The sequence below is a fragment of the Schistocerca nitens genome, chromosome 2 (genome assembly GCF_023898315.1).
Source record: "Schistocerca nitens isolate TAMUIC-IGC-003100 chromosome 2, iqSchNite1.1, whole genome shotgun sequence".
Lineage (NCBI taxonomy): Eukaryota > Metazoa > Arthropoda > Insecta > Orthoptera > Acrididae > Schistocerca > Schistocerca nitens.
Genome location: NC_064615.1, coordinates 782216300 through 782237667, shown reverse-complemented (window position 1 = coordinate 782237667; position 21368 = coordinate 782216300). Strand labels below are relative to the sequence as shown.

General features: G+C 41.0%; 1 protein-coding gene across 1 annotated transcript in view; it reads left to right on the top strand.

Moving 5' to 3' along the window:
* LOC126235329 (uncharacterized) overlaps positions 1-21368 on the top strand; it is a 66487-nt gene that overhangs the window by 25804 nt on the left and 19315 nt on the right. Inside the window, exon 7 of the mRNA XM_049944052.1 lies at positions 2555-2717. Coding sequence (XP_049800009.1) covers positions 2555-2717 — 163 coding nt within the window. The remainder of the gene's footprint in view (positions 1-2554; positions 2718-21368) is intronic.

Here is a 21368-nt window from a genome sequence, read left to right as displayed (position 1 = left end):
CTTCTGCTTTTTGATGAGGGGCGTCCTTTAATCCAAAACTATTTACAAATACTGTTCTTAGATTTACTTGTGCTGACACTGCATGCCCCATAAAAAGGAATTAGTTTTAAAAACAGAGTCCATAAGGAGATAACAGAATACATCAGGGTGTTACAAGTTACTAATTCTGCTAGCAGAATATTAAATCTTGTGCTGACTTGATGGAATATTACCCATAAGTTATCTTCATAATCAAAATTGACTCAGGACATATTTCCTGTCTGACTTAAATATGCTGTAGCAGCACTCTATAAAACTGGTGACAAGCAAACCACCTCTAATTACACGTCTACATCACTTTTTCCTGCATTTTCAGAAATGTTTGAAAAAGTGGCCTATGATAGAATGCTGAGCAGTATTTGTTAAGTGCCTGTCTATCTGGATTTCACAAAGAAATGAATCAATATAAAAGAAGGAAGTACAAAGAAAACAATACAAGATCTTACTAATGTTGTTGTTGTTGTTGTTGTGGTCTTCAGTCCGGAGTCTGGTTTGATGCAGCTCTCCATGCTACTCTATCCTGTGCAAGCTTCTTCATCTCCCAGTACGTACTGCAGCCTACATCCTTCTGAATCAGCTAACTGTATTCATCTCTTGGTCTCCCTCTACGATTTTTTCCCTCCACGCTGCCCACCAATACTAAATTGGTAATCCCTTCATGCCTCAGAACATGTCCTAGCAACCGATCCCTTCTTCTAGTCAAGTTGTGCCACAAACTTCTCTTCTCCCCAATCCTATTCAGTACCTCCTCATTAGTTATGTGATCTACCCATCTAATCTTCAGCATTCTTCTGTAGCACCACATTTCGAAAGCTTCTATTCTCTTCTTGTCTAAACTATTTATCGTCCATGTTTCACTTCCATACATGGCTACACTCCATACAAATACTTTCAGGAACGACTTCCTGACACTTAAACCTATACTCAATGTTAACAAATTTCTCTTCTTCAGAAACGCTTTCCTTGCCATTGCCAGTCTACATTTTATATCCTCTCTACTTCAACCATCATCAGTTATTTTGCTCCCCAAATAGCAAAACTCATTTACTACTTTAAGTGTCTCATTTCCTAATCTAATTCCTTCAGCATCACCCGATTTAATTCGACTACATTCCATTATCCTCGTTTTGCTTTTGTTGATGTTCATATAATATCCTCCTTTCAAGACACTGTCCATTCCGTTCAACTGCTCTTCCAAGTCCTTTGCTGTCTTTGACAGAATTACAATGTCATCGGCGAACCTTAAAGTTTTTATTTCTTCTCCATGGATTTTAATACCTACTCCAAATTTTTCTTTTGTTTACTTTACTGCCTGCTCAATATAATTGAATAACATTGGGGAGAGGCTACAACCCTGTCTCACTCCCTTCCCAACCACTGCTTCCATTTCATGTCCCTCGACTCTTATAACTGCCATCTGGTTTCTGTACAAATTGTAAATAGCCTTTTGCTCCCTGTATTTTACCCCTGCCACCTTCAGAATTTGAAAGAGAGTATTCTAGTCAACATTGTCAAAAACTTTCTCTAAGTCTACAAATGCTAGAAATGTAGGTTTGCCTTTTCTTAATCTAGCTTCTAAAATAAGTCATAGGGTCAATTTTACCTCACGTGTTCCCATATTTCTACAGAATCCAAACTGATCTTCCCCGAGGTCGGCTTCTACTAGTTTTTCCATTCGTCTGTAAGGAATTTGCGTTAGTATTTGCAGCTGTGACTTATTAAACTGATAGTTCGGTAATTTTCACATCTGTCAACGCCTGCTTTCTTCGGGATTGGAATTATTATATTCTTCTTGAAGTCTGAGGGTATTTCACCTGTCTCATACATTTTGCTCACCAGATGGTAGAGTTTTGTCAGGACTGGCTCTCCCAAGGCTGTCAGTAGTTCTAATGGAATGTTATCTACTCCTGGGGCCTTGTTTCGACTTAGGTCTTTCAGTCCTCATCAAACTCTTCACGCAGTATCATATCTCCCATTTCATCTTCATCTACATCCTCTTCCATTTCTATAACATTGCCCTCAAGTACATCGCCCTTGTATAGACCCTCTATATACTCCTTCCACCTTTCTGCTTTCACAAAGACTACTAATGAAGTGCTAGCAAAGCGAAACAAGAATGGTTATCCTAATAATGACAAATAAACAACAGCTATATAGTGAAACTGAGGAGATTGTCACTTTTTTCATAGTAGCAGCTTCCTTACTAATTTACCCAATTAAATTTATATGACATCAGCATCGGTAGAATTAGGCAGTGTAATGATACTTTATTGTTAATACAACATACAGAATAAGTTTCTACAATGCCTGTGTCATATGTACATATACTGTGTCTTGTTCCACATCCCTGAAGGTTCTCCTTCTTGAACACAGAGTGTGAGTGTGAGTGTGAGTGTGTGTGTGCGTGTGTGTGTGTGTGTGTGTGTGTGTGTGTATGCGTGTGCGTGTGCGAGGGTGCGCATGCGTGCACTCGCATGTATTTTCTTATTTACTGAAATAATGGTTTTACTTTTAGACTCCAGTTTTGAAAAACAATAAAGACAACTCACAGTCACCTAGAAATGAAAGCACCCATCAAATAATAAAAAATGAAACACAAAATGAGGATGTCAATATGAGTATGACAGAAACAAGTCTAAGTGCTACAGGGGAAACTACAGTGAAGCAGGAAAAGGAAGGTAAGAAGGTATTTTTCTTGTGTCTGCTCCAATATTTAAAAGAATATGAAACAGTGCCCAAAAAACTGAGAAAATTGTTGATTATACACTCCTGGAAATGGAAAAAAGAACACATTGACACCGGTGTGTCAGACCCACCATACTTGCTCCGGACACTGCGAGAGGGCTGTACAAGCAATGATCACACGCACGGCACAGCGGACACACCAGGAACCGCGGTGTTGGCCGTCGAATGGCGCTAGCTGCGCAGCATTTGTGCACCGCCGCCGTCAGTGTCAGCCAGTTTGCCGTGGCATACGGAGCTCCATCGCAGTCTTTAACACTGGTAGCATGCCGCGACAGCGTGGACGTGAACCGTATGTGCAGTTGACGGACTTTGAGCGAGGGCGTATAGTGGGCATGCGGGAGGCCGGGTGGACGTACCGCCGAATTGCTCAACACGTGGGGCGTGAGGTCTCCACAGTACATCGATGTTGTCGCCAGTGGTCGGCGGAAGGTGCATGTGCCCGTCGACCTGGGACCGGACCACAGCGACGCACGGATGCACGCCAAGACCGTAGGATCCTACGCAGTGCCGTAGGGGACCGCACCGCCACTTCCCAGCAAATTAGGGACACTGTTGCTCCTGGGGTATCGGCGAGGACCATTCACAACCGTCTCCATGAAGCTGGGCTACGGTCCCGCACACCGTTAGGCCGTCTTCGCTCACGCCTCAACATCGTGCAGCCCGCCTCCAGTGGTGTCGCGACAGGCGTGAATGGAGGGACAAATGGAGATGTGTCGTCTTCAGCGATGAGAGTCGCTTCTGCCTTGGTGCCAATGATGGTCGTATGCGTGTTTGGCGCCGTGCAGGTGAGCGCCACAATCAGGACTGCATACGACCGAGGCACACAGGGCCAACACCCGGCATCATGGTGTGGGGAGCGATCTCCTACACTGGCCGTACACCACTGGTGATCGTCGAGGGGACACTGAATAGTGCACGGTACATCCAAACCGTCATCGAACCCATCGTTCTACCATTCCTAGACCGGCAAGGGAACTTGCTGTTCCAACAGGACAATGCACGTCCGCATGTATCCCGTGCCACCCAACGTGCTCTAGAAGGTGTAAGTCAACTACCCTGGCCAGCAAGATCTCCGGATCTGTCCCCCATTGAGCATGTTTGGGACTGGATGAAGCGTCGTCTCACGTGGTCTGCACGTCCAGCACGAACGCTGGTCCAACTGAGGCACCAGGTGGAAATGGCATGGCAAGCCATTCCACAGGACTACATCCAGCATCTCTACGATCGTCTCCATGGGAGAATAGCAGCCTGCATTGCTGCGAAAGGTGGATATACACTGTACTAGTGCCGACATTGTGCATGCTCTGTTGCCTGTGTCTATGTGCCTGTGGTTCTGTCAGTGTGATCATGTGATGTATCTGACCCCAGGAATGTGTCAATAAAGTTTCCCCTTCCTGGGACAATGAATTCACGGTGTTCTTATTTCAATTTCCAGGAGTGTATGTACTGACGAGGAGAGTTATGTTTCTCTTTTGTGGTCTTTGTATCTTTATAGGCTCACTCAACAAAACATTACTCACAAGTTGTATCAGAACTAAAATTAACTTTAGGCTTCTATTTATCATGTTAAGAAAGTAAAGTGGGTACAACTCTGTGGTGAGTGTAAACTAATATTTAGTGTAGTTAGAGTGACTGTTCCATCAATTATGTGCAGCTTGGGACACAATAACTATGTGATATTGTAAGGTTAAGTGATAGCTTCCAGGTATACTAGAGGTCATTCTGCAAAGTAGAGGATTTTGCAAGTTAACATTATGCACTACCTGCAATAGCAAACATCCTGTACTGTAACAGATCCACAGCAGAGCTACTTATTATTGTAATTTGATCATAAATAAAAAGTGGTTATGGTATGAAATTAAATAAAGTAATCTACCTGTCACGCAGAATGATGTAACACAGAACATGTGTAATATTCAACATGAACTATAACAAAACTGTAAAACACAAAGAAGATATACAAAAAAAGTGTCAAAAGCAACAACTCCAAAGATAATTTTCTAGTTGAAGCATGCATTTTAAATTATAACTTCCAGCACTGCTGAATGATGGTAATAACAGCAGTATATACACATGGCCACAGGAAAGCTGCTTTTATATGAGGCAGTGGTTGCTACTGGATGTCAGTGCTTATCCTTTATGATCTATTTTTGAATTAACACTTACATTTTAGGAATATTTGGATTGGTGTTGCATACAGGCAACTCTTGCTTCATTGTATCCATCCATGAAGTTGTCTACTGCAGTGAGTGAAGACACATTAGCAGTGTGTAGTGGGGGACTGGAAACATATGAACTGGCAGACAAATCACATTTTTCGCTTCCCTGAAGGACCTCTTGACTAATTACAGTCTTTGAACTTCTCTCCTTCTTTGATGTTGTCCCAGTTACATTCTCTGCAGTGTCGGACTTCACCATATCTTTGTACCTGAGATGTGATCCTTGTCGTGGTCTTTCATTTCTGAGTTTCAGATCATAGATTAGTCTTGATAGCCTGTTAGCATCTTACTGAGAGTCATTGTGATGTTATTTTGTTTTGTAATCTTACAACTTTTTCCTGTTTTTGATGTTCTCATTCCAGATTATATCCTGCTGTGTTTTTGCAACGGGGCTGTGAACAAACCTTATCGCATTTGCCTGAATTCTGCTGATGTCTTTACTTCTCATGGCCCATGCTTCACACACACCTATGCCTCTGCTTTCGTAGATGACTCTCTTACATTTTGTGGTGATTTTGTGTTCTCTAAGTGTTTGATAGAAGTTACTACTTGTTTGAATTCTGTGAGCAATTTCATTCTCTTTTCAACAAGTATCAGAGTCAACACCACCAAGATTTTTGAAATGATGGATCACCTGTAGCTGTTTCTGCTCCATTTTAACATGTCCCTTTGGTTGCCCCATCTTTTCATGATCATTGCCTCACTTTTATCCTGGCTGAAGATGAGACTATATACTTTGCAGCTGCCACCCAGTTTTTATTGGGTCTTTTTTTCCAGTTGCCTCATAGTCAGGTTTCATCACCAAACAACTTCATTTTCATTTATTCATCTCTAATGGTTTGGTACACTCTTCTGTGGATCTTATTCATTACAGTAATGAAAAGAAGAGGAGGCAGAACTTCACCTTGCCTTAACCCAAATCATATGCCAAAGTTGCAGCCATTCCTATGAGTGTTTTGTTTTTAGTTTTAGTTTATCTTCATACATATTGTTGGTCCTGTGCACCATGTCCTCCTGTTTTTGAATTTTCTTCGGTGTTTCCCCCACCTTATACCTGTTCGTAGTATCAAATGCTTCCTTTATATCCAGAAAGGATAACATGGGTCCTGGTTGTATTTATAGTATTTTTCCATTAATTGGTGGAGAGCAAAAATTTAATCAGTTGTTGAACTCCCTTTCCTGAATCTGTACCGCTATTCCAATATTCCAAGATGAAGGGTTTTATCTTATGCTCTATAATTCTTTCACAATGTTTACCCACTGGAGATATTCAGGTGATACCTCTGTATCCAGAATATCTCTTTCTTTCACTTGTCTTGAAAACTGTGATTATGTTGCCTATTTTCTGATCAGCCGGTACCTTCCTTTTTTTCCAGGTCTTACAAAAGAGTCCATAGATTGGCTGCTTCCCAGTAGCTCCTATGTCTTGGATCATATCTCCAGTAGTTTCATTAAAACTGGCGAATATTCCAGTTTTGATGTACCTCCAGGCATATCATACATCATTTCAAGTAATATCTGTCCAATTGTATGAGTCAACAACTATGAAAAAGATTGATTGCCACTCACTGTAAATATGATGTGGAGTTATAGACAGGCACAGTGAAAAGACAGTTACACACTGAGCATTCAGCCAAAGCCTTCTTCAGGAAAGAAAGGAAAACACACACACACATCCACTCGAGCAGGGAACATCTCACGCACATGTGACCGCTATCTCTAGGTTCTCAGGCCAGACTCAAACTGTTTCAGTGAATGAAAGCAGCAACCTGGAGAGGGGGAGGGATAACTGGATATGGGTGGGGGGAGAGAAGAGTGCTATCTGGTAGAGCATGCAGGGACTAGAAGGCAGCAGGACAGGGCTGCCAGGTGCAGCATCAGGAGGTTGTGAGGGAAGAGAGGCAGTAGGTGGAAAAACGCAAAGGAGAAGACAGAGGGAAAGAGTGATGGCTGTGTTGGCAGAGAGCTGTGCACAGTTAGGGTAAGAGGATGTGAGTTGGGAGGAGGTGATAGGACAGAGGGCTGGAAACTGTTGAACGGAGGGTGTGAGGACAGTAAGTTACGGTAGGTTGAGGTCGGGTTGGGTCGTTTGGCAGGAAGAGACCAAACTGTGAGGTCATCGGTCTCATCGGATTAGGGAAGGATGGAGAAGGAAGTCGGCCATGCCCTTTTAGAGGAACTATCCCAGCATTTGCCTGGAGCGATTTAGGGAAATCACAGAAAACCTAAATCAGGATGGCTGGACGGGATCGGAGGTTGAGGCCGGTATAGTTTCAGGGGCGAAGAATGTGTTGTAAGGATAACTCCCCTCTGCACAGTTCAGAAAAGCTATTGGTGGAGGGAAGGATCCAGATGATCTGAGTGGTGCAGCAGCCATTATGTTCAACTGCATGTTGTGCCACATGGTGGTTTGGTGGTAGCCATTCATCCTGCCTGAGTCAAATGGGTATCACACCCAGCACTGTCTTCTTGCATATGCTCTATAAAATTAACATTTAACAACTCATTAAAGTGAGATTTCCAAGTTTCAGTAATCATACTATCACCTGTGATGAGATTTCTATTATCATCTGTTAGTTAGTTGGTCTGTTGCTTATATCTTTTTCTATTTTTACTTATCCCGTGTAGCATTTTATTATCGCCATTAACATCTTTCAGTTCATTACTCCACTTGTTCAGCCACTTCCCTCTTTCTTCTGTGGCAACTAATCTTTCCTATTTTTTAGAGATTCAGTACATAAATGGTTTTATGGCATTATTGGCTGGGAGACTCTGGGGTTGTTCGGCTGCCTGGTGCAAGTCTTTCAATTTGTCACCACTTCAGTGACTTGCAAGTTGAATCAGTTCTGTATAGTTCCTTATTTTGGTTGGTACTGGCTTTGAAGTAGTTTCTAAATATGTTGTTCTTGTCCAGGATTGCAATTATTATTCTGTAATTCCATCATGGAGTTTTCTTCCATTTTCCTATGCCTCTGGTTCACCCACAGACCTCCTTGGTTATTGTAACAAGATTTTCTTTCAGATCCTTCTGTTGTTCCTCAATTATTTTTATATCTGTCCTTCAGAGTACAATCTTGAAGTTGTCTCGGAACTCTACTACCACTAATCTTTAGTTTCCACGTGTTGAGTTTCTTCTCCTGTTCCCTGCTTATGTAGAGTCTGTGATCAGTTTCCAAGGAAACAAAAGGAACAAAAGGGATCACTTTAACACCCAACAGTCGATTTTGCGGTTGTTTCTCATCAAAATATAGTCTCCATCCTATACAGTCCTCGTTATCTTATAGTCTTTCTTGTCTTTGATACCGAGAGTTCGCTATTACAAGCTTGTTCGTCATATAGAAATCGAGGAGTCTATTTTGTTCTAGGTTTTGCGGACATCATCCATGTGGCCTCAGAATACTTTCATATTCATCTAATGCGGTCACCACTTTGGCATTCATATCACTCTGATAATGTTCCTTCCCCTTTTACTCTTTCGTCAATACCTTTTTTAAAATAATCTTTTTCTTCTTATTCACAACCAGTCTGTGGTGCATAGCACTGAACATTATTGATGTTCTGGAAAGGATTTAATTTTAGTCCAATATGGAGAGGTTTTTTGCTTGGACTCCTCTTGACCAGAATAGGCGATATCCCTCTCTAAGTTCTTTTGATCTTTGCCCCTTCCTTGTGGTTTTGCTGAATCCAAGTATGTTGATTTTCATAATTTTCATCAAATCTAGGCATTCTTTGTTTTGCCTTTTAGTGTCAGAATATTAAGTGTGAAAGATCTGATCTTAGTCTCATATGGAGTTTTGTGTGTTCTCCTCTTTGGTTGTGATGTAGTATCAGGTGTTGCACCATCATTAGTATCATTGCCAGAGGGAGTGCTAGAATCATTATTTTGAAAATTAGTGTTTCCATCCAAGGCCCCGTTGAGGTGTGAAACCCCTTTCATTTGTTCTGAAGTCCACTTACTAGGCCTATCACTTCTGAAGATTTATGTGTCAGGATTATCTCCCTTAGCCTTTGGAGTTCCCATTCCACCACAGGGCAGTGGTTCCATTCTCATTTCATACCCAGAAAGGAGGGTCGCCTCATCTTCCAGCTTTGGTGTACTGAAGTTTCCTTCACGGCCACTGCTACCATTGAGATCATCATCCATAACCCTGGACATGGGTTCTGTGCTATACCCCATGAGATTGGGTCTCTGTGTGAACTCAGCTGTCCAAACACTCTGGTCTATGGAACTGTAATCCTGTCCCACACAAATATTATGTATTCAGAAATTTATCTATTGAGAAGGAGTTTTTAAGGAAAATGTTTTCAGTTTGGTTTTAAAACTGTTTTCATTGTCTACAAGCACCCCTTGTTAGGGTGTATACTTTGCTGTTTTGTGCACACAAGTGGGGCTAAGAAGTTCATATTGCAGGCTATTTTATTTTCCTAGTGTTATTTTTATGATCACTTTCATCATTTTCAAATTATGACTGATTCTTACAGTAAATTTTATAAGAGAGTAATTGTGTAATAATGCTGTTGTTAGTAAGGTCTAGCTTTTGAACAATTACCTGTATGTAGATGAAGGATGGATACCAGATAATATGAATAATTTATGTCTAGTTATGGAATTTCCCCAGAGAATTATTGCATATGGTATTACAGAATAGAAGTGTGTGAAGTAGTCCTACTTTTTAATGTTTTTCTCTCCAAAATCAGCACATACACACAAAAAATTTTGCTGAACTTAAGCTTTTGAGAAAATCATTAATTGTGATTTCCAATCCAATTTTGATCAGTGTGGTTATGGAAGCATCCAATGTATCATCACCACTATTTGCCCACATTCAAAGTCACTTGGCTACAACATAATCATTCACAACTACACAGAACACCATTCTGAACATGACTGACACTTGAAACATATTGAGGACATAGCACAGGAGCCATTCATGGTCATATACAACAGCACAATCTACAGGCTTGGATCAGAAAGGTCAAACTGTAATTTATTGATGTTAGATTTTTTGTATAATGTTTCTTTTTGTTTGTGGATTACATACAAGAGAAGAGGCTAAAACATTTCCTTCTTCTTGTGCACAGCAGTTTGATTTACCACTTGTTATTTTAAAAAATAAGACACTAGATGTTCTAAATTATCATATATATATATATATATATATATATATATATATATATATATATATATATATATATGTGTGTGTGTGTGTGTGTGTGTGTGTGTGTATATATATATATATATATATATATGTGCCAGCCTATTTACATACCAAGAAAATACATTTTTAATGCTTTTCAAAACATTTTAGTGGCTGACAATAAAAGCCTGAGGAAGTTTGGGGAAATCCATTGAGATACACACGCTGGCAGATGTTGTTCACCAGGCATTCATCATACCCACTCCCTGCGATTGGATTGCCACACTAGTACCATGATTCATCACTCCACACAATGTTTTTCCACTGTTCAATCATCCAATGTTTATGCTCCTTACGCCAAGCAGGGCATCGTTTGGCATTTACCGGCGTGATGCGTGGCTTGGGAGCAGCCACTCAACTGTGAAATCCAAGTTTTCTCACCTCCTGCCTAACTGTCACAGTACTTGCAGTGGAACCTGATGCAGTTTGGAATTCCTATATGATGGCCTATTACACATTACAGCCCTCTTCAACTTTCGGCAGTCTGTCAGTTAACAGACAAGGTCGGCCTGTACGCTTTTGTGTTGTGTGTGTCCCTTCACGATTCCACTTCACTATCACATCAGAAAAAGTGGACCTAGTGATGTTTAGGAGTGTGGAAATCTTGCTTACAGACATATGACACAAGTGGCACCCAATCATCTAAGTGACACCCAATCACCTGACCACGTTCAAAGTCCATGAGTTCCGCAGAGCGCCCCATTCTGCTCTCTCACGATATCTAGTGATTACTGAGGCCGCTGATATGGAGTGCCTGGCAGTAGTAGGTGGCAGCACAATGCACCTAATATGAAAAACGTATGTTTCTGGGGGTGCCCGGATACTTTTGATCACATAGTGTAAATCCCATGGAACCCATCTGACTCACTATCAGATGCCATCACCACGTATGCAAATCAACGGTCCATTAGTTACATGAGCTACATGACCTCTGCGTAGACGTCTAATGCCACATACCTCCGTAGAGCTACTAACTGTTGGATCCCTGATATGCAGAATTAGTAATATATTTCATTCCAAAGACAGACAAACAAGCTATTAAGCAGGTAGTCATAACCTGTTTTGTCGTAGCCAACCTATCATAGCCAACAACAGTGTTTTACAGATGCATCATAACATGGAGTTTGAGATCACAAAATTGTTATATGTATTATATGGATTTCATCACTTTTAATAACTGTAAAGCAATTATGAACACTGTGGCCATGTGAAATTACATCAAATCTACTTTGGACAGATGGAGGTAAAATTTACTAACATTGAATACATTACCAATGACTTCTTTTATTTTTGCCTGTGTTGAACATAATACATTCAATTACCTAAACATTACATACGGATTCACTCCAGGCTATCAGTTTCATTCAGACTGACACTAACACATTTGTCCATTCTGGACTGTTCTGATTCATGGCCACTCAAGTGAGCTGTGTGCACATTAATAATTATATCATTGATGGCAACTTCCATTATACCATTGTTTCTCCAGTACTCAGTTTCTAATTTTGACACTGTATTGCACTATGCTCTCAAGTTGTCTGCAGCGACACTTTGAAGAGATGCATGTGCAAGCTTTTATAGGGTTTTGCTGGATGTGTCCCCAGTTACCCTGTATTCTCTGAAATATCTTATAACATTTGCCAAGGCGAGTTAAACTGTATTTAGATTGCAGTTGTACAGCAGTAAGCAAATGAATTTATGACTTAGACTTAAAGGCGTTTCGTTGATGGCACAAATTTTATTTGCTGATTTGTGTAATTCAATCAGAGAGAAGAGAACTCGATTTCTCATTCTTCTTCTGCAGCCATTCCATCATTATCGCTTTCCTGTTGCTTCTCATTGGTGTCTTGTCAAGCTGTCTGTTACAATGTGATGCATTATCTATGACAATCACTGACTGCGGAGGAAGGTTCAGCAAAACTAATTCCTGAAACCATTTCTCAAAATTCATGGAATGTAAAGAAAATAAAGATGTACTGTAAAAACTTTGCAAGCATTTTACACTATATGAGGTAAAAGTATATCATATAATATATGTAATACATAGTTGTGATTTAGCAGTAATTGAATGCCATATTAAAATAATTGACTAGGACTAGGACTGTCAAGTAAAAGAATTACTGAAACTAACCTCTTCTTCTTTCCTGGAATTACTGGAGATTCACCAGAATAACTATTAGTAAACTTCAGGAGTCTCTTTAGGATGGACACACTTTTTCCAGTGCAGACAGCAGCTCACTTTCTAGCCTGAGCAAATAAGTGTAGCAGTTTGTTATGCTGTTTTTCCATGTCACAGAATTTTACATCATTCATCATCATTTTGTGAGCTTGGCTCTGAATCATGGCTTTGTTCCCACAAACAGGAGTGGAAGGAGTTGAAGGTATCAACCCCCGTGAAGCAGCATCAGACTAACTCACTTTGAAAGTAAAAAACTGAATTGCAAGTCGCAAATGGGTAAAATAAACCTGGAAATTATATGGCTATGAGAATATTAGACTAGTAGCTAAGGTTGGTAGTGACTGAAAACAAGTGAAAATCATTCCAAAGTCATATATGGTCTTTAGACTTATATCGAAATAACGACTCTCGACACACACTGAGCCAAAGCTGACTTTGTAGCATAGGCTGTGAATAAACTTTGGCTCTTTACAAAATGAACAGACGATATGTATGTATGTTTCATATCTCATCAACCACTGGGTTGTTTCCAAGCAAATGTGCTACACTCACTGCTAACTGTCTGGAAAGAAGTACCACCAATCTCTCATAGGGGTGGGGGTGGAGTGAAAAAAATGTTGGTAACCCCTGACATGTAGATTGCCCTGCACAACTGGTACATTGAGCGGATAGAATCGGAATGCGCTCCAGGGGGTATACGTGTGAATGGGCATGGGCAAGAGATAATAAAGAGTGGAGGGGAGGATGAGGTGGATAGAGAAAGGGTGAGGAGCAAATGGATAGAGAGAGAAGGAGGAGGAAATGAACAGAGAGAGGAGGAGGAGGAGATGTACAGAGAGAGGGGAAAGGAAGAGACAGAGAGAGAGGGGGGAAAGGAAGAGACAGAGAGGGGATGAGGACAATTTGGACAGAGAGAGAGGGAGATATAGGTGGCAATTGGAAGATGAAGAGGGCTAATAGGCAGATAGAAAAGGAAGAGGGAGAGGAGGAGATGGGCAGAAAGAGGACGGGCGAGGAGGTGAAAGAGAGGAAGGTGGACAGAGAGGGGAGGGAGGAGGAGGTGTGTGCAATATATGTACCATGCATGTATGTGGGCAAAGCCAGGGGATTAAAGGTTGGTTTTCTTTGAATCTCTAATTTTGTGGTGTAATTATATTGTTGTAAAAATAATCAATTATAAGTCTGAAGTGAAAAATAACGACTGCTAAAGGAAATTCAGATTTTTCACTTTCCAAGCTCTTATTAACATTATTTAAATGGACCTGAGGTTCATGTACTACTGCAACAGTAATTCTACAATAATAATAAGAGACATGAAAGCTCAAACATAATTTTCTGTACAAAATATGTACTCATTAGTAATTTTGTCATATGTTTGATGTACCATGCACAGTGTTTGGTGAAAGTTGATGCAATGAATTATTTCTTCTTCTGCAATCATATAACGCAGTTCAAAATGTTTGTGAACAAAAGAACTGTCCAGTATAGAGCCAGAGATGTTTTCTCAGCACATGGTATGCAGATTCTGCAGTTATATGGCAAAGACACATTTTTGTAACAGCTGTTAACCACTAAATAAATGACATTTTTAAATATTTTGTCAGTGTTCAGAAGGCTCCATCACACTTACATGATAAAACTACGCTGCCATGATTCTCTATAGGGAAAAACTTTTTTGAATTAATAAAGCTTCCAATTAGAAATTAAAATCAAAGATTGACTTAAATTAAAAACAGTAGGATAAATGTATTGCTCAAACACATAGAAATGTCACTGTTATTTTAAAAAATGCATTTTCCATGAAGAGCAAAATATATGATTGTTTACTTAACATGGTTATGTGTGTGGTTTCCAATGCTTTCCACTCTTGCAACTATCCTACTGACCAGGCCCACAGACAGATCTCCTCTATTAGTCCTAAAGCTGTAGCTTCTATTTCCAAAACACACCAGAAGGACACCACCATCCCCTTCTTATTACCAAGTACCATCTACGCTTGACTGCTTCAGTAATTTGGTCTTCAGGGCTATGGCCTTATCAAGTCATAGAATGAAACGAGATCGCTCATCTATTTCATCCTCCACACACTGTCCATTACTGAATGTCATTTTCACCCTGACCTACATTTTTCTCAAACAGTAAAGTATTCCCAGACTTTAAGCTGACTCTTCATAAAACCTGCTCCATGCAGCCATGCTCAACTGTGTACTATATCCCCTACTGCTGGCAACATGTGCAACATTTAAGACACAGCCATTCTCTCTGATATATTTTTCTTCATCTGGCTCCTGTTCCTGCATCCACCAATCAGTTTCTCTTTCCTGCCTGAACAGGGAACCTTAGATTCCAGGTGCTAGGATTGTTATCAATTTTTATGCTTCTGTCAATTTTGTTGCGAGTTGTATCTCATGGAGGCAAGTTCTGGCCATCTGTCACTGTGAATTTGACACTTTTATTAATTATATTTTCCTTTTTACACAGTTAACATTGTGTCATGATGTCTTATCCAGTATTTATTTTAAGTGGCTTTATTTTTCATAACAAGTTTAAAGGGGCCAACTAAGAAAAGTCAATCTGCTATCAATCACATGCTGTACTGTAACTCTCAAGTCACAGTTGTACATGTAAGGGGTGATCAAAAAGTTTTCGTTTGAAGGATGTACAGTCCAAAATTGGTATGCCAGTCAGGCAAAATCACCATGAGCATTGAGGAGTCCATCCCATAGACACACAAGGTGGAAGATAACCTCTTTCATAAAAAACTGTGTCCTCCTGCATGAAGAAGTGCATAACTAATTGTACCTGCTGCACATATTCATCCCACAGGAATCATTGACCCTTCAAGACTTTTTTTAAGGGACTGAAGGTGTGATAGTGATAGTCACATGGGGGAAGGGGAGGGGGAGGTGGGGGGAGGGGAAGATGACAACTACAGAGTGTCTCCCACTTCAGATGCTGCAACCTCCGCATTACGACATTTGCGGTATTGGGACGTGTGTTATCATGAAGCAGCAGCACACATTGTTGGGCACCATTTCACAATGGTGGTCTTCAACATACGTACTGCCCCATATATGTTCCTTATTCTCTAGTGGATGTCTACCAGTGTTTGTCCTTCAGCAGCTGAGAAAAAAAATAACAGCACATTGGTCCTGTTCAGACGAATTTGCTAATAATGTTGCTGTAGTTTATGTACCTGCATTTATCGCACACATGTTGGAAAGACATGAATGCCACATTGATCCCTTGCCTACTTGTCAGTGTCTCTATACCCAAATTGGAGTTATGCTGTATTGCATATGCACTGCAGCAATACAATTGAACAGAAACTATTTGACAGCCATTCATATGAAGATCTCTTCTCTCCACTCCCCCTATCCTCACATACAATTTTTATTCTTTCTAAGTATAGCAGATACCAGTTACTGAAATTAATAAAGCAAATTATTGTGATCTGGACTGCCTTTTTCTGTTGTTGTTGTTGTGGTCTTCAGTCCAGAGACTGGTTTGATGCAGCTCTCCATGCTACTCTATCCTGTGCAAGATTCTTCATCTCCCAGTACCTACTGCAACCTACATCCTTATGAATCTGCTTACTGTATTCATCTCTTGGTCTCCCTCTATGATTTTTACCCTCCACACTTCCCTCCAATACTAAATTGGTGATCCTTTGGTGCCTCAGATCATTTCCTACCAACCTATCCCTTCTTCTAGTCAGGCTGTGCCACAAATTTCTCTTCTTCACAATTCTATTCAATACCTCCTCATTAGCTATGTGATCTACCCATCTAATCTTCAGCATTCTTCTGTTGCACCACATTTTGAAAGCTTCTATTCTCTTCTTGTCCAAACTATTTATCATCCATGTTTCACTCCCATACATGGCTACACTCCATACAAATATTTTCAGAAACGACTTCCTGACACTTAAATCTATAGTCGATGTTAACAAATTTCTCTTCTACAGAAACGCTTTCCTTGCCATTGCCAGTCTACATTTTATATCCTCTCTACTTTGACCATGATCAGTTATTTTGCTCCCCAAATAGCAAAAATCATTTACTACTTTAAGTGTCTCATTTCCTAATCTAATTCCCTCAGCATCACCCAACTTACTCAACCACATTCCATTATCCTCGTTTTGTTTTTGTTGATGTTCATCTTACAGTCTCCTTTCAAGACACTGTCCATTCTGTTCAACTGCTCTTCCAAGTCCTTTGCTGTTTCTAACAGAATTACAATGTCATCGGCGAACCTCAAAGTTTTCATGGATTTTAATACCTACTACGAATTTTCTTTTGTTTCCTTTTGTGCTTGCTCAATATACAGATTGAATAACTTCAGGGATAGGCTACACTCCCTTTCCAACCACTGCTTCCCTTTCATGCCCCTCGACTCTTATAACTGCCATCTGGTTTCTGTACAAATTGTAAATAGCCTTTCGCTCCATGTATTTTACCCCTGCCGCCTTCAGAATTTGAAAGAGACTACTTCAGTCAACACTGTCGAAAGCTTTCTCTAAGTCTACAATTTCTAGAAATGTAGGTTTGCCTTTCCTTAATCTATCTTCTAAGGTAAGTCATAGGGTCAGTTTTACCTCACGTGTTCTAATATTTCTACAGAATCCAAACTGGTCTTCCCCAAGGTCAACTTCTACCAGTTTTTTCATTCGTCTGTAAATAATTCGTGTTAGTATTTTGCAGCCGTGACTTATTAAACTGATAGTTCGGTAATTCTCACATCTGTCAACACCTGCTTTCTTTGGGATAGGAATTATTGTATTCTTCTTGAAGTCTGAGGGTGTTTCCCCTGTCTCATACATCTTTCTCTCCAGATGGTAGAGTTTTGTCAGGGCTGGCTCTCTCAAGGCTGTCAGTGGTTCTAATGGAATGTTGTCTACTTCTGGGGCCTTGTTTCGACTTAGGTTTTCCAGTGCTCTGTCAAACTCTCCCATTTCTTCTTCATCCTCTTCCATTTCCATAATATTGTCTTCACGTACATCACCCTTGTGTAGACCCTCTATATACTCCTTCCACTTTCCTGCTTTCCCTTCTTAGCTTAGAACTGGGTTTCCATCTGAGCTCTTGATATTCATACAAGTGATTCTCTTCTCTCCAATGGTCTCTCTAATTTTTCTGTAGGCAGTATCTATCTTACCCCTTGTGAGATATACCTCTACATCCTTACATTTGTCCTCTAGCCATTCCTGCTTAGCCATTTTGCACTTCCTCTTGATCTCATTTTTGAAATGTTTGTATTCCTTTTTGCCTGTTTCATTTATTGCATTTTTATATTTTCTCCTTTCATCAATTAAATTCAATATTTCTTCTGTTACCCAAGGATTTCTACTAGCCCTCATCTTTTTACCTACTTGATCCTCTGCTGCCTTCACTATTTCATCCCTCAAAGCTATCCACTCTCCTTCTGCTGTTTCTCTTTCCCCCATTCCTATCAATCATTCCCTTTTGTTCTCCCTGAAACTCTCTACAACCTCTGGTTCTGTCAGTTTATCCAGGTCCCATCTCCTTAAATTCCCACCTTTTCATAGTTTCTTCAGTTTTAATCTACAGTTCATAACCACTAGATTGTGGTCAGAGTTCACATCTGCCCTTGGAAATGTCTTACAATTTATAACCTGGTTCCTAAATCTCTGTTCTACCATTACATAATCTATCTGAAACCTTCCAGTATCTCCAGGCCTCTTCCATGTATACAACCTTCTTTCATGATTCTTGAACCAAGTGTTAGCTATGATTAAGTTATGCTCCAAGCGGCTTCCTCTTTCATTTTTTACCCCCATTCCATATTCACCTACTATGTTTCCTTCTCTTCCTTTTCCTACTATCGAGTTCCAGTCACCCACGACTATTGAATTTTCATCTCCCTTCACTATCTGAATAATTTCTTTTATCTCATCATGCATTTCATCTGTATCTTCATCATCTGCAGAACTAGTTGGCATGTAAACTTGTACTACTGTGGTAGGCGGGGGCTTTGTGTCTACCTTGGCCACCATAATGAATTGACTGTGCTGCTTGTAGTAGCTTACCCACACTCCTATTTTTTTATTCATTATTAAACCTACTCCAGCATTACCCCTATTTGATTTTGTATTTATAACCCCCTTAATCTATCCATTTCCCTTTTTATATTTTCTAACCTACCAGCCCGATTAAGGGATCTGATATTCCACAATCCAATCCGTAGAATGCCAGTTTTCTTTCTGCTGATAACGATGTCCTCCTGAGTAGTCTCTGCCCGGAAGTCTGAATTGAGGGACTATTTTATATCTGGAATATTTTACCCAAGAGGATGCCATCATCATTTAACCATACAGTAAAGCTGCATGCCCTCGGGAAAAATTACGGCTGTAGTTTCCCCTTACTTTCAGCTTTTCGCAGTACCAGCACAGGAGGGCCATTTTGGTTAGTGTTACAAGGTCAGATCAATCAATCATCAAGACTCTTGCCCCTGCAACTGCTGAAAAGGCTGATGCCCCTCTTCAGGAACCACATGTTTGTCTGGCCTCTCAACAGATAACCCTCCACTGTGGTTGTACCTACGATACGGCTTTCTGTATCACTGAGGCACGCAAGCCTTCCCACCAACGGCAAGGTCCATGGTTCTGTTATAGTGTTAAAAACAATCTGTCATTCCACTATAACATCAACAATTGTTTTATTCTTTTATTCGTATAGTATTGTTATTGTTTACTCTCAACCTTAGCATATGAGGTATGATCAGAAAGTAAGTGAAATTTTGTTTTTCTTAAAGAATCATTACTTATCAACATCAACTTTGTCCACTTCAAAGTAGTCCCCTGCAAATATAATCACTTGCATAAGCACTTTTTCCAGTCTTGGAAGCTCTGGAACTATTTTTTTGGTATGGTGTTCAGCTCCTTCAGTTATTATATCCTTACCTCACCAGCGGTCGCAAAACAATGTCTTTTCATGGTTCTCTTCAGCCTCAGGAATAGAAAGTAGTCACAGGGGACCATGTCCGTTGAATATGGTGGCCGAGGCAACACAACAGTTTTGTTTTTTGTTGAAAAATCATGAAAAGGCATTGAGGTCTGAGAGGGAGCATTGTTGGGACTCGCCGATCATTCAAAGCGCCGCCGCGCAATTACGCGCGTCCTCTATGTGCGGCACTGTCTGCCAGCCATGCAGCAGCTGCGCCACCTAAGCGGCCAGCTGAGCAGCGGCCGCTAGACTGGGACTCAGTGCTCATTCGAATGCTAACGTGTTCACATGTCTTGCTTGTCAACTTACTCTGTGACTTATATGTGTTGTATTGTTCTGAAATATATTTGTTAAACTTGATGTTAAAACAATTGGCGACGAGGTAGTGGATTTTTCCTTTTCACCGTTGACCCAAAGGGTTCCATGGCTACTGTCGAGCAACTATTGCAAAATCTCCTTGAACAGCAAACGCTTCTAACAGTGGTGATTCGCGATTTCGTTGTGGCGTCAAATGCGGGGCGTTTCTCGTCATTGGCAGTACCTCCTTTTCCTCCTTACGACGAGACGGTGGAAGACTGGTCTGATGATGAAAAACGTCTTCGACAGCACTTCTTGGCATTTCATGTCACGGACAAACAACCATGTAAGTCTCTGTTCCTTTCCTGGATTTCACCTCAAATGTATCGGTTGTTGTCGCAATTGGCTCCTTTGAAGGATCCTGCATCTTTGTCCTTTGCTGAAATGTGCTCACTTCTGTCTATTTTCAAAAGCAAACGCATGTGGTAGCCTCTCGTGTTGCCTTTTATCGTTGTCAAAAACAACTGAATCAATCCTATCGCTTGGGCTGCTGAACTTCACGCCCTCAGTCGAAAGTGTCAATTTGTTACTGACGTTCACAAAGAATCCTATGCCGATTCCATGGTACGGGATGGTATTATCCGGTCGGCGCCCGACAAAGAAGTTCGGCAACGTGCTCTTCAGTTGGCGAATCCGACTCTTGATGAAGTTCTCTCCATTGCGCAGTCTTTTGAAATTTCTCGTGCTGCTGGGGCGCAAATAGAGGCATGGGGTGATGTCGGGGAAATACAACCTCTGTGCGCTGTTGACGACGCGTGCGGCGCGTCCCCGCCAGCCGACGTGGCCACAGTGCGCTCCCACGCGCAGCCTCCGCCTAGCCGTAAACAACCCGCTAAGAAACTGCAGCAAAACCCCCGGCAACTTCCTTCATGTCCGCAGTGTTTTACGAAACATTCATGCGAGGATTGTCCCCAACGTTGGGCTGTGTGTCACAATTGCAAAAAGAAAGGTCATGTGTCTTCCGTTTGCAAATCCGACCGCATACATGATGTTCATGAACATGACGCTGATTCTGATTCTGTGTTGTCTGTCAATTGCACTTCTTCTCTTTCAGGGAAGTTATTCCTCACTGTCCAAATCCTTGGTCGAGATGTTCGCATGCAAGTGGATACCGGTTCTGCTGCCATTATAATTAATTTTCAGACGAATCTTCAGTTGGGTTCTCCACTCCTGTCACCTGTCACTCGGCAATTACGGACGTACAATAAACAGAAGATTTCTCTCTTGGGACAGTTTAATGCTGAGGTATCTTACAAATCCGTCGTTCGCACTGTTCCCATATTTGTGGTCGACCAGAGCAACGCAGAAAATCTTTTTGGTTTCGATGCCTTTCGCGTTTTTGGGTTCTCCATAGATGACTCTGTCAATATTGTCTCTGATGCCTTTCCTTATGCTCAACTGGATTCCTTGTCGACGACATTTTCGTCCCTTTTTTCAGCTGGGTTAGGCCGTGCAAACGACTTTGAAGCTAATATCACGCTCAAACCCACTGCTCGGCCTAAGTTTTTTCGGGCTCGGCCCATTCCTGTGGCCCTTCGTGATCGGGTAAAACGGGAACTGGATCGTCTCACTACTTCAAGGGTCTTGCTTCCTGTCACTTCCAGTGAGTGGTCCTCTCCTGTCGTTGTCGTTGCTAAGCCAAATGGTGATATTCATCTCTGTGGCG